The 13940-nt window shown below is 52.3% G+C and overlaps 1 protein-coding gene across 4 annotated transcripts in view; it reads left to right on the forward strand.

Annotated features, from left to right (window-relative positions):
* LOC115096355 (KN motif and ankyrin repeat domain-containing protein 1-like) overlaps positions 1-12570 on the forward strand; it is a 92691-nt gene extending 80121 nt beyond the window's left edge. For 3 of the 4 annotated variants that reach the window (XM_029610824.1, XM_029610826.1, XM_029610825.1), the window contains exons 9-12: positions 3850-3992; positions 7164-7364; positions 8049-8147; positions 10832-12570. In XM_029610824.1, the coding sequence (XP_029466684.1) occupies positions 3850-3992; positions 7164-7364; positions 8049-8147; positions 10832-10906 (518 nt within the window). In that variant the 3' untranslated portion in view covers positions 10907-12570. The remainder of the gene's footprint in view (positions 1-3849; positions 3993-7163; positions 7365-8048; positions 8148-10831) is intronic. The other variant, XM_029610827.1, reaches the window with a different exon arrangement.
* The last annotated feature ends 1370 nt before the right edge of the window (positions 12571-13940 follow it).

Below are 13940 nucleotides of genomic sequence, written 5' to 3' on the forward strand. Positions count from 1 at the left end.
TATTAACCGTCATTCCCTTAAGCCACCCCTATGCCTCTTCTCTTCATTTCATTCACATACTCTAGACTTTATGGATCCACAGTGTTTATCGCACGCCGTTTTGAAATCCTTCACAGTTTTGGTCCTCACCACTTCTTCTGGAAAGGCGTTCCAGGCATCCACAACTCTCTCCATGAAGAAATACTTCCTGACATTGGTTCTGAGTCTTCCTCCCTGGAGTTTTAAATCGTGACCACTGGTTCTGCTGATTTTTTTTCCAACGGAAAATATTTGTCGTTGTCTTTGGATCATTAAAACCTTTCAAGTATCTGAGAGACTGTATCATATCACCTCTGATTCTCCTTTCCTCCAGGGTGTACATATTTAGATTCTTCAATCTATCCTCATAACTCATTTGATGAAGACCCTCCACCTTTCCGGTTGCCCTTCTCTGGACCACCTCCATCCTATCTCTGTCCCTTCGGAGATTCGGTCTCCAGAACTGAACACAGTACTCCAGGTGAGGTCTCACCAAGGACCTGTACAAGGGGATAATCACTTCCCTTTTCTTACTTGTTATTCCTCTCTCTATGCAGCCTAGCATTCTTCTGGCTTTAGCTATCACCTTGTCACATTGTTTGCCGACTTCAGATCGTTAGACACTATCACCCCAAGGTCTCTCTCCTGCTCCGTGAACATCAGCCCTTCACCCCCCATCGAATACAGTTCTTTCGGATTTCCACACCCCATATGTATGACTCTACTGTTCTTGGCATTGAATCTCAGCTGCCATATATTCAATCACTCTTCCATCTTCTTTAAATTCCGTCTCATTCTCTCCACTCCTTCCAGCATGTCCACTCTGTTGCATATCTTAGCATCAGCCGCAAATAGACAAACCTTACCTTCTATCCTGTCCGCAATGTTGCTCACGAAGATATTGAACAGGACCGGTCCCAACACCGATCCTTGCAGCACTCCACTCATCACCACTCTTCTCTTCCGAGTAAGTTCAATTTACCATCACACATTGTCTTCTGTCCATCAACCAGTTTGCAATCCAGATCACCAGCTCGGCACTCACTCCTAAGCTTCTCATTTTATTCACTAGCCTCCTGTGCGGGACCATATAAAAAGCTTTGCTGAAATCCAAGTAGATGACATCAAGTGCTCTTCCTTGATTCAATTCCTTAGTCACCCAATCAAAAAAGTCAATCAGATTTGTCTGACAGGACCTTCCCTTGGTAAAACCATGCTGCCTCTGGTCCAGCAATTCTGCTGCTTGTAGATAGTTCACTATTCTTTCTTTCAGCAGCGTCTCCATTACTTTTCCCACCACTGAGGTGAGGCTAACCGGTCTGTAGTTACCAGCCTCCTGTCTGCTCCCACTCTTGTGAAGCGGGACCACCGTTGCTCTTCTCCAATCACTCGGCACCACTCCCGTTTCTAGGGATCTATTGAACAGGTCACACAGCGGAGCCGCCAGCACATCTCTGAGCTCCCTCAATATCCTGGGATGAACCTCATCAGGCCCCATGGCTTTGTCCACCTTCAGTTTTCCTAGCTCTTCCCATATATTCTCTTCCGTAAACAGAGTTTCATCTATTCCGCTTCCCTCCAGTTTCTTGTTGTGTAGAGATGGTCCTTCTCCAGGGTCCTCTTTAGTGAACACCGAACTGAAGTATTCGTTTAATATTTCTGCCATTTCTTCGTCTCTCTCCATACATTGATCCTTTACACCTTTCAATTTCACTATACCACTTTGGACTTTCTCCTTTCACTGATGTATCTGAAAAATGTTTTGTCACCTCTCTTTACCTCTTTGGCAATCCTTTCTTCCGCTTGACTTTTCGCTTTCTTGATTACTTTCTTCGTCTCCCTCAGTTTTATCAGATATTCTTCCTTGTGCTCCTCCTTGTTCTTTTATCTTTTATTTTATCAGCCACCTCCTTTGTGAACCAGATAGGTTTCATTCTTTTCTTGCTTTTTTTTACTTTTCTTACATGTATAATAGTTGCTTCAGTAATTGCTCCTTTTAGTTTGGCCCACTGTTGTTCCACATCTCTCGTTTTCTCCCAACCTTATAGTTCTTCCCCCAGGTACTTCCACATTTCAACAAAATCTGTGTTTTTGAAACACAGAACCCTGCTCTTTGTGCGACTTCTCTTTAATGTATTAGTGATATGAAACCATACCGTTTGATGATCACTGGTGCTGAGGTGGGCATCCACCCGGACATTAGAGACATTATCCCTGTTAGTGAGCACTAAATCGAGTATAGCTCCCTCCCTAGTGGGCTCCATTACCATTTGTTTGAACAGAGCTCCTTGCAGGGCCATCCAAATGACTCAACAGACATAGGGCTATGGGATGTCTCTCATAGGTGACTCAGCATGGAATGAGATGTGTGATCTCTCATAAGTGACTCAGCAACAGGAGCAGTACAGGATCTCTCTCATTAGTAACTCAGCAGAGGAATGAGGTGTGGGATCTCTTTCTATGTGACTCAGTAAGGGGAGGGTATCAGATATCTCTCATTAGTGACTCATCTCTTTCTGTGTGACTCAGTAAGGAGAGAGCTATCAGATCTCTCTCATTAGTGACTCATCTCTCTCATTAGTGACTCAGCAGGGGAATGAGGTGTGTGATCTCTCTCTATGTGACTCAGTAAGGAGAGAGTTATCAGATCTCTCTCATTAGTGACTCATCTCTCTCATTAGTGACTCAGCAGGGGAATGAGGTGTGTGATCTCTCTCTATGTGACTCAGTAAGGGGAGGGCTATCAGATCTCTCTCGTTAGTGACTCAGCAGGGGAATGAGGTGTGTGATCTCTCTCTGTGAGTCTCAGTAAGGGGTGGGCTATCAGATCCCTCTCATTAGTGATTCCTCTCTCGTTAGTGACTCAGCAGGGGAATGAGGTGTGTGATCTCTTTCTATGTGACTCAGTAAGGGGAGGGCTATCAGATCCCTCTCATTAGTGACTCCTCTCTCGTTAGTGACTCAGCAGGGGAATGAGGTGTGTGATCTCTTTCTATGTGACTCAGTAAGGGGAGGGCTATCAGATCTCTCTCATTAGTGACTCCTCTCTCGTTAGTGACTCAGCAGGGGAATGAGGTGTGTGATCTCTTTCTATGTGACTCAGTAAGGGGAGGGTATCAGATATCTCTCATTAGTGACTCCTCTCTCGTTAGTGACTCAGCAGGGGAATGAGGTGTGTGATCTCTTTCTATGTGACTCAGTAAGGGGTGGGCTATCAGATCCCTCTCATTAGTGACTCCTCTCTCGTTAGTGACTCAGCAGGGGAATGAGGTGTGTGATCTCTTTCTATGTGACTCAGTAAGGGGAGGGTATCAGATATCTCTCATTAGTGACTCCTCTCTCGTTAGTGACTCAGCAGGGGAATGAGGTGTGTGATCTCTTTCTATGTGACTCAGTAAGGGGAGGGCTATCAGATCTCTCTCATTAGTGACTCCTCTCTCGTTAGTGACTCAGCAGGGGAATGAGGTGTGTGATCTCTTTCTATGTGACTCAGTAAGGGGTGGGCTATCAGATCCCTCTCATTAGTGACTCCTCTCTCGTTAGTGACTCAGCAGGGGAATGAGGTGTGTGATCTCTTTCTATGTGACTCAGTAAGGGGAGGGCTATCAGATCCCTCTCATTAGTGACTCCTCTCTCGTTAGTGACTCAGCAGGGGAATGAGGTGTGTGATCTCTTTCTATGTGACTCAGTAAGGGGAGGGCTATCAGATCTCTCTCGTTAGTGTCTCAGCGGGGGAGTGAACCTCTTCTGTCTCTCCCCTCAATTAATGCTCTCAGTCTAGATCTTGTCTGCATTGGTAATACCTGAAAGTGATGTACGCTGTTCCTGCAGAAATCTGTAATGTTGACTGTCAAAACAAAGCTGGGTACACGGCCATCATGCTAACTGCCCTGGCCACGGTGGAGAAGGAGGAAGACATGCAGGTCGTGCGGAGACTCTTCAGCTTGGGGAACGTTAACGCTAAAGCCAGTCAAGTGAGTATCGCTGACACCTGGAGCCTGAGCTGAGGGGGCTCCAAGGGCTGGGGATGAGGTCGGCATCACCAGCACACAGGTCAGGGGGCTCCCAGTTCAGTCCCTGTAGCAACGGACCTGGGGAATGCCTCGTATGGCCCCTGTAGCAGTTACTCCTGGACTCTTCCTTGGTGTTAACCTGTGTGGCCCCTGTAGCAGCTCATCTGCAGCATCCCCCCCCCCCCCTTCTGGTCACTGTAGCACTCGGGCCCTGGCTATTGTGTGCAAGATCCTTTAGGCAGCAGGCCCCGGGTGTCCTCTCTCCAGCACGTGTAGCCGCTGGCCCCAGATGTTCAGTGTGGCCCACTTGCAGCTAGCCGAGAGCGTCCCCCCACCCCAGCTCCTGTAACAGCTGGCCTGGGGTTGTTGTACGAGTAATCCCTGTAGTAGCAGGCCCCGAGCACTGTATGGGTGGCTCCTGTAGCAGCTGGCCTGGGGGGTGTTGTATGGGTGATCCCTGTAGTAGCTGGCCCCGAGCACTGTATGGGTGGCTCCTGTAGCAATTGGCCTGGAGTTGTTGTACGGGTGATCCCTGTAGTAGCTGGCCCCGAGCACTGTGTGGGTGGCTCCTGTAGCAGCAGGCCTGGGGGTGTTGTACGGGTGATCCCTGTAGTAGCTGGCCCCGAGCACTGTATGGGTGGCTCCTGTAACAGCTGGCCTGGGGTTGTTGTACGGGTGATCCCTGTAGTAGCTGGCCCCGAGCACTGTATGGGTGGCTCCTGTAGCAATTGGCCTGGAGTTGTTGTACGGGTGATCCCTGTAGTAGCTGGCCCCGAGCACTGTATGGGTGGCTCCTGTAACAGCTGGCCTGGGGTTGTTGTACGGGTGATCCCTGTAGTAGCTGGCCCCGAGCACTGTATGGGTGGCTCCTGTAGCAATTGGCCTGGAGTTGTTGTACGGGTGATCCCTGTAGTAGCTGGCCCCGAGCACTGTATGGGTGGCTCCTGTAACAGCTGGCCTGGGGTTGTTGTACGGGTGATCCCTGTAGTAGCTGGCCCCGAGCACTGTATGGGTGGCTCCTGTAGCAATTGGCCTGGAGTTGTTGTACAGGTGATCCCTGTAGTAGCTGGCCCCGAGCACTGTGTGGGTGGCTCCTGTAGCAGCAGGCCTGGGGGTGTTGTACGGGTGATCCCTGTAGTAGCTGGCCCCGAGCACTGTATGGGTGGCTCCTGTAACAGCTGGCCTGGGGTTGTTGTACGGGTGATCCCTGTAGTAGCTGGCCCCGAGCACTGTATGGGTGGCTCCTGTAGCAGCTGGCCTGGAGTTGTTGTACGGGTGATCCCTGTAGTAGCTGGCCCCGAGCACTGTGTGGGTGGCTCCTGTAGCAGCAGGCCTGGGGGTGTTGTACGGGTGATCCCTGTAGTAGCTGGCCCCGAGCACTGTATGGGTGGCTCCTGTAGCAGCTGGCCTGGGGGGTGTTGTACGGGTGATCCCTGTAGTAGCAGGCCCCGAGCACTGTGTGGGTGGCTCCTGTAGCAGCAGGCCTGGGGGTGTTGTATGGGTGATCCCTGTAGTAGCTGGCCCCGAGCACTGTATGGGTGACTCCTGTAGCAGCTGGCCTGGGGGTGTTGTACGGGTGATCCCTGTAGTAGCTGGCCCCGAGCACTGTGTGGGTGGCTCCTGTAGCAGCTGGCCTGGGGTTGTTGTACGAGTGATCCCTGTAGTAGCAGGCCCAGAGCACTGTGTGGGTGGCTCCTGTAGCAGCTGGCCTGGGGGGAGTTGTACGGGTGATCCCTGTAGTAGCTGGCCCCGAGCACTGTGTGGGTGGCTCCTGTAGCAGCTGGCCTGGGGGTGTTGTACGAGTGATCCCTGTAGTAGCAGGCCCAGACCACTGTGTGGGTGGCTCCTGTAGCAGCAGGCCTGGGGGTGTTGTACGGGTGATCCCTGTAGTAGCAGGCCCTGAGCACTGTGTGGGTGGCTCCTGTAGCAGCAGGCCTGGGGGTGTTGTACGGGTGATCCCTGTAGTAGCTGGCCCCGAGCACTGTGTGGGTGGCTCCTGTAACAGCTGGCCTGGGGTTGTTGTACGGGTGATCCCTGTAGTAGCAGGCCCCGAGCACTGTGTGGGTGGCTCCTGTAGCAGCTGGCCTGGGGTTGTTGTACGAGTGATCCCTGTAGTAGCAGGCCCAGAGCACTGTGTGGGTGGCTCCTGTAGCAGCTGGCCTGGGGGTTGTTGTACGGGTGATCCCTGTAGTAGCAGGCCCAGAGCACTGTGTGGGTGGCTCCTGTAGCAGCAGGCCTGGGGGTGTTGTACGGGTGATCCCTGTAGTAGCAGGCCCCGAGCACTGTGTGGGTGGCTCCTGTAGCAGCAGGCCTGGGGGTGTTGTACGGGTGATCCCTGTAGTAGCTGGCCCCGAGCACTGTGTGGGTGGCTCCTGTAGCAGCTGGCCTGGGGTTGTTGTACGAGTGATCCCTGTAGTAGCAGGCCCAGAGCACTGTGTGGGTGGCTCCTGTAGCAGCTGGCCTGGGGGTTGTTGTACGAGTGATCCCTGTAGTAGCAGGCCCCGAGCACTGTGTGGGTGGCTCCTGTAGCAGTTGGCCTGGGGTTGCTGTACGGGTGATCCCTGTAGTAGCTGGCCCCGAGCACTGTGTGGGTGGCTCCTGTAGCAGCAGGCCTGGGGTTGTTGTACGAGTGATCCCTGTAGTAGCAGGCCCAGAGCACTGTGTGGGTGGCTCCTGTAGCAGCTGGCCTGGGGGTTGTTGTACGGGTGATCCCTGTAGTAGCAGGCCCAGAGCACTGTGTGAGTGGCTCCTGTAGCAGCTGGCCTGGGGGTTGTTGTACGGGTGATCCCTGTAGTAGCTGGCCCCGAGCACTGTGTGAGTGGCTCCTGTAGCAGCTGGCCTGGGGGTGGTTGTACGGGTGATCCCTGTAGTAGCAGGCCCAGAGCACTGTGTGGGTGGCTCCTGTAGCAGCTGGCCCTGGGGAGTGTTGTACGGGTGATCCCTGTAGTAGCAGGCCCAGAGCACTGTGTGGGTGGCTCCTGTAGCAGCTGGCCCTGGGGGGTGTTGTACGGGTGATCCCTGTAGTAGCTGGCCCCGAGCACTGTGTGGGTGGCTCCTGTAGCAGCTGGCCCTGGAGTGCTGCGAGGGTGGCCCCTGTCGTAGCTCTCTTCATTGCTGTGTTGCTGGCTTTAGGCTGGTCAGACGGCCCTGATGCTGGCGGTGAGCCACGGGCGGCAGGAGATGGTGCAGGCCTTGCTCGCGTGTGGAGCCAGCGTGAACGTGCAGGATGATGAAGGCTCCACGGCCCTGATGTGTGCCAGCGAGCACGGACGTCTGGAGATAGTAAAGCTGCTGCTGGCGCAACCCGGCTGTGATGTTTCCATTGTGGACCATGTGAGCTTTACTTAATTTTTCAATGTTTTTTTGTTGTTGTTTTTTTTTAAATTCTGTGAATATGCTGTTGAATAAAAATGCCAGTGTGTACCACAAGTAAAAATACATACCTGATACCTCTCTCCCTGTCTCAAGACCACATTCTTACATGAAGCAGCTAGGGTGGCCCAACTGGCTCCAGATTTTCAGGACAGGTTGATCCAGTCCTGGTTTTATCCCGTGGCATGCTGATTTCCCTTAAGGAAAGCAAGTCTCTTAAGTACTGTGTAAGTCACTCAGCCGTGTCTGGAGAGCCTCTCCCAGGCTCCTCGTGCCATTTCTATCACCGAGGAGCCCTCTGTCGGGCTTACTAACCCATGTCCATCAGTCCCTTCCTCCAGGCTCCTGCTTTCACCCTTGCCTCGGTGCCGGTCGTCCGGATGTATTAACGGACGGTGATGCATTTCCCCGGGCCTGGCCCGTATATAATGTGTAGTATAATGCTGTACTGCAGCCAGGCCCGGGACTTAGGCCTCTGGCAACATCGGGGGTGGTGAGATTTTGAACCCATCAGGCGTCCAGGCCAAACTGGCGTCCGCTTCTGCCTGCCTGAGGGTCACGAGCGGGGCACGGCTTCAGAGGGTGCCCGAGTCTTACACCCGGCTCTGACTGGCGCGGTTTTGCCTTTTTTTTTTCTCCCCCCAGGATGGCAGCAGCGCCCTTTCCGTGGCCTTCGAGGCCGAGCAGAAAGACATCGCTGTGTTGCTGCGCACGCGCGTGAACGTCTCCGAGCCGCCGCCGCCCGTAAGTATCCCCCCCCCCCCCCCCCCCCCCCGACGAGACGCTGTGAGAGATTCAGAGAGCGGGTGCGCCGGGAGAGGCCAGAGGCGCGGGACCCGGTGGCTCCCAGCTGGAGACCTTGTTACCCATGGCGGGTGCGGGTCCTCGGACCTCCCACCTTCGGCCCGGCCTTGCCCTCCTCCAGAGGGGGAGCGGATCCTCGCTAACAGCTGGGAGTGACTTGATCAGTAACCTAGGGAAAAAAAAGTTCCTGCGTAGAGTAAAGCAAAGGGTGAGAGCAAAGTGCAGACAGGACCCCCAGCCCAAGTGCCGCTGTCGGGCGTCCTGTTCTGTCGTTTACCTGCCGGGCCTCAGTGACTGCTGATCCCGTGGAGATCCTGCGAGCAGCACGAGGATAAGGAAAGCCAGAAGGTCCTCGGAGATGGAGAGGGGAGAGAGAGACCCTCGCAGCATCGGGAGGGGGTGAGACCCCCAGAGCACTAGGGTGGGGAGAGGAAGGGGAGACTCTCCAGATATCAGACAGTGCCAGGACATAGCAGGGAGGCCCAAGGTTAACGTGGGGGGCACTGTGCTAGCCCCCATCCCTTACCCTTCAGTACTCTTCCTTGTCTCTCTCACTGTTCCCTGGTGGTGATGGCAGCTGCTTTCTGCACGCTCAGGCCTCAGGCATCCACCCAGCCCGGCATTGCTCAACCTTTACAGCTCGATATTCAGCGCCATCGAGCCAGATAAGTTGGTAATCCTTTTTTTTTTTTTTGCATAAAAATTTTTATTGGCGAATGATAAGTTCGTAGTCCTGCTAAGCGGCGCGCTTGGAATATTTGGGCTGCATGCAGCGGTCGTAGTAATTATTTATCCAGCTAAAGAGGGAGCAGGGTGAGGGCGTTCCAGGGCATGGTTACTTATTTGGTTAACGTGAGCCGGGTAAGTACTGATGGTCACCCTGATCCAGCTACGTCAGCCGGATGGGATGAGTCAGACTTGCTATTGAGCAGATAAACCTGTCCAGCTCACTTTTGGATAGCCAGGGATATTAAGTGGCTAAGTTTCTCGGCAGGATATCTAACGGTGCTGAGTGGAAGGGAGACGATGACCTGCAAAAAACAATAAACAGAAAGACTTTGATGGCCTGAAATCTTTACCGGACTGGCCCAATGGCCCTGGTGCTTCCTGTGCCTTTAAAAGGTTAAAGAAGTCTCTGACTAGACCAACGCACATCCGTATTTAATAATCCAGACGCTAACTCTGCAAAACCGGTGAATTTATCGCATCGTGACCATCGTCGTGAAAGCTTGCGCTATTAAGGCTCAGCCTTATGCTTAATCATCGGTCATTTAAATGGGAAGTCCCACAAAAGTCCTTTTTCTCAAGACAAATATTTTTGTGCTATTAAAACTCAATAGAGTAAAGTACTAAAGCTTTCACGATGATGCCCAGTACGACGGTCACGATGCGATAAATTCACCGGTTTTGCAGAGTTAGCGTCTGGATTATTAAATACGGATGTGCGTTGGTCTAGTCAGAGACTTGTTCACGTTCACCAACAGATCCAGTTTTTTTGACATCTCGATTTCACCTTTAGATCTTCTAATCTACCTTTAAAAAGGTTCGCCAGGTAAAGGTGCAGGCTGATCGGAGAATTGCAGTGGTTTCCATTGCTTCCAGGCCCCCACCCCCCTCTAACTGCTGCCCCCTGAAGGGCTGACTGGGATGAGACGGGATCCTGTTGCTAGGGAGCTGAGGCAAATCTGAGGGGTCCAGGGCCGTCCCTGCCCAAGTTCACCTCAGCGGGAACCTTTGAAAGGAGGAGCGCTCCTGAAAAGACACCACCCACACACACACATTCACTCACTCACACACACACACTCTCACTCATTCACTCACTTATTCGCTCACTCACGCACACATAACTCACACACACACACTCTCACTCATTCACTCACTTATTCACTCACACACACTAACTCACACACACACACTCTCACTCATTCACTCACTTATTCACTCACTCACACACACTAACTCACACACACAAACTCTCACTCATTCACTCACTTATTCACTCACTCACACACACTAACTCACACACACAAACTCTCACTCATTCACTCACTTATTCACTCACTCACACACACTAACTCACACACACACACTCTCACTCATTCACTCACTTATTCACTCACTCACACACACATACTCACACTCACACTCTCACTCGTTCACTCACACTCACACTCTCACTCATTCACTCACTCACACACACACACTCTCACTCATTCATTCACTCACACACACTCACTCACTCACACACACACACTCTCACTCATTCACTCACTTATTCACTCACTCACACACACATACTCACACTCACACTCTCACTCATTCACTCACACTCACACTCTCACTCATTCACTCACTCACACACACACACTCTCACTCATTCATTCACTCACACACACTCACTCCCTCACACACACACACTCTCAGTCATTCATTCACTCACACACACTCACTCCCTCACACACTCTCACTCATTCACTCACTCACACACACATACTCACACTCACACTCTCACTCATTCACTCACACACACTCACTCACTCACACACACTCTCACTCACTCACTCACTCACACACACACACACCCTGAGACCTGACGCTGCTTTTCTGTTTCCTCTCTCGTTCAGCAGGAGTCCCCAGCGCCGGCCGAGAAGAGCCCCCTGGACCAGGGGTCAGGCGAAAGCAGCTCCGTGGGCCCGTGAACGTCCTTCCTTGGGGGGAACTCTCCGCGAGGGCATGAGACGGGGCTGGCGAAGATGCAGCCTCGGAAGCCCCCAGCACGCCCGAAAGTCCCCTATGGCGCATGGCTCTCACCTGTCATGAAACCCAGCCCGCTCCTGCGCTGAAAGCACACGTCCCCGCCGCATGAGGCCGCCCCTCTCCTGCAAGGGCACTACCCACCCCCCACCACCACCAGACTCCCAGGTCCTGACCAGCTCCCTCAGCCGTCCTGAACAGCCCAGGCGACATCGGCCTTCCCACCTGCTTGCTTCCCATAAATTTCAGGGAATTTTGTTTAAAAAAAACAACAACACATCGTTTGTTTGTTTTTTGTGTTGAGGGGGGGTCTGGTCATAAGTTACAAAGAGATGTGAGTCGTGTTTGAGATCTCATCTCATGCAGACTGGGCAAGGTGACACCTCTTATATCATAAGAGGAAGTAATCACGGCAACTTGGTTTTTTTTTTTCTCAAAAGCACCAGTGAATATGATACTCACGCACATATATATTTATATATCTTCTATATATCTCTATAATACTTTTATTTTAAAGCTTGGACTGTCGTTTCACCGCTCCAGTAATCTGGATTAGCTAAATCCTTTCTCTTGTAAAGCGCTGCCTCGGCGCGTGACGCGGGGACGGGCCCAGCCAGCAGCCGGTCGGGATTTGGGTGCTCATGAGTACAAGAGCTTTTCAGTGTGTTTTGAGGTTGGTTCTAGAATTGAATGTCTGGGTAATCCCCACCCCCGACCATCAAAAAAAACCCAACAAAACAGAAAGGCAAAAAAGTAATTCTGGCCAAATCGATCCAACCTCTCTATTCCCTGTGAGCACAGAAGCCCGAGCGAGACCAGTGGGACGGGGCTCCAGACGGAAGACGCGACGGGCGTCGATGGTCTGTGTGTGCTAGACTTAGCCCCAGCTCCAGTCCAAACCTAAAGCCCGTGACCGGCCGGGAAAGCAGATGGAGTTATCTCAACAGATGCCCTTCGGTATACGATGGGGCACTGGGGAGCAGCGGCTGCGGAACCCCAGACCCCCTCCTGGGCTTCCTGGAAGCTCCGGCCATCGCATGCTGTGGTGACACCTAGTGGCCAGATTGGGAGGTGCAGATACACTGATGGGAGTGGGGGGGGGGGGGGGGGGGAGCAAGGGATGGGAACGACACCCCCCGCCCCTGCTGATAGTGTCATGGGCAGGGAAAGCACAGCCCTAAGCCAAACAGCTTGCTTGGCCCTACAGCTGCAGGGAGACAGCGTGACCGGCTCTGTTGTGTGAATATCCTGGCAAGCACACTTGGGGGGGGGGGGCGGGGGAAACGGCGGCCCCTGCTACTCCTCCCCCCCCCCCTTTTGAAACCGGCAGGGCATCAGGAGATGTGACAAACAAGACTATAACCGGCCCCCAGCGCGCCCGGAACTCAGATGTCACCTTCCTGCAGTCTGTACGGTGCTGCGTCCCCTTGGACTTCTGTGGTATATAAATGTGAAGTGTTTAATGGTGCATATTTACATACTGACCGCACAATGATGCAACTCTGCCGCCATATATGTAACAAGCCTCCATGACAGGAGCGTCTGGTTATGCAAACTAACAGATCTTTAGTTAATAATAATAAAAAAAAAAAAGCCTTTATTTTCACTGTATGAGAATGGGTCTTATTCAGTTATAGTTAGGGAGCTAAAAACTGACCATGTTGGGAATTACGGGTGATTAATAATCCTTGCTTCCTGGTCTTAAGGAGAGTTTCTAAAGCAGACACCTTTCTGGCTCATGAGCTCTCTGTGGAAGCCGCTGTGTATGCTGGGCCTGATCCGCGGTGGGACTGTATGTCTGCGTATATGTGCGTTTGGGACTATGTGTCTGTGTGTATATGTGCGTTTGGTGGTGGGACTGTGTGTCTGCATATGTGTGCGTTTGGTGGGACTGTGTGTGTATATGTGCGTTTGGTGGGACTGTGTGCGTGTATTTGTGCGTTTGGTGGGACTGTGTGCGTATATGCGCGTTTGGGACTGTGCGTTTGATGGTGGGACTGTGTGCGTATTTGTGCGTTTGGTGGGACTGTGTGCGTGTATGTGCGTTTGATGGTGGGACTGTGTCTGCGTGTATGTGCGTTTGGTGCGTCTACGTGTATATGTGCGTTTGGTGGGACGGTGCGTCTGCGTGTATATGTGCATTTGGGATGGTGTGTCTGCGTATATGTGCGTTTGGTGGGATGGTGCGCCTGCGTATATGTGCGTTTGGTGGGACGGTGCGCCTGCGTGTATATGTGCGTTTGATGGTGGGAATGTGTGTCTGTGTGTATGTGCGTTTGGTGGGACCGTGAGTCTGCGTGTATATATGCGTTTGATGGTGGGACTGTGCGTCTGCATATATGTGCGATGGTGAGATTGTGCGTTTGCGTGTATATGTGCGTTTGGGACAGTGCGTCTGCGTGTATATGTGCATTTGGTGGGACTGTGCGTCTGCGTGTATATGTGCATTTGGTGGGACTGTGCATCTGCATGTATATGTGCGTTTGGTGGGACTGTGCATCTGCATGTATATGTGTGTTTGGTGGGATGGTGCGTCTGCGTGTATATGCGTTTGGTGGGACTGTGTGCGTGTATATGTGCATTTGATGGTGGGACTGTGCGTGTATATGGGCGTTTGGTGGGATGGTAAGTTTGCGTGTATATGGGCGTTTGGTGGGACGGTGCGTCTGCGTGTATATGTGCGTTTGGTGGGACTGTGTGCGTGTATATGTGCATTTGATGGTGGGACTGTGTGCGTGTATATGTGCATTTGGCAGGACTGCGTATATGTGCGGTTGATAGCGGGATTGTGTGTCTGTATATGCGCGTTTGGTGGGACTGTGTGCATGTATATGTGCGTTTGGTGGGACTGTGTCTGTGTATATGTGCGTTTGGTGGTGGGACTGTGTCTGTGTATATGTGCGTTTGATGGGGACTGTGTGTCTGTGTATATGTGCGTTTGGTGGGACTGTGTGTCTGTGTATATGTGCGTTTGATGGT

This window comes from Rhinatrema bivittatum, chromosome 8 (assembly GCF_901001135.1).
Source record: "Rhinatrema bivittatum chromosome 8, aRhiBiv1.1, whole genome shotgun sequence".
NCBI classification, from domain to species: domain Eukaryota; kingdom Metazoa; phylum Chordata; class Amphibia; order Gymnophiona; family Rhinatrematidae; genus Rhinatrema; species Rhinatrema bivittatum.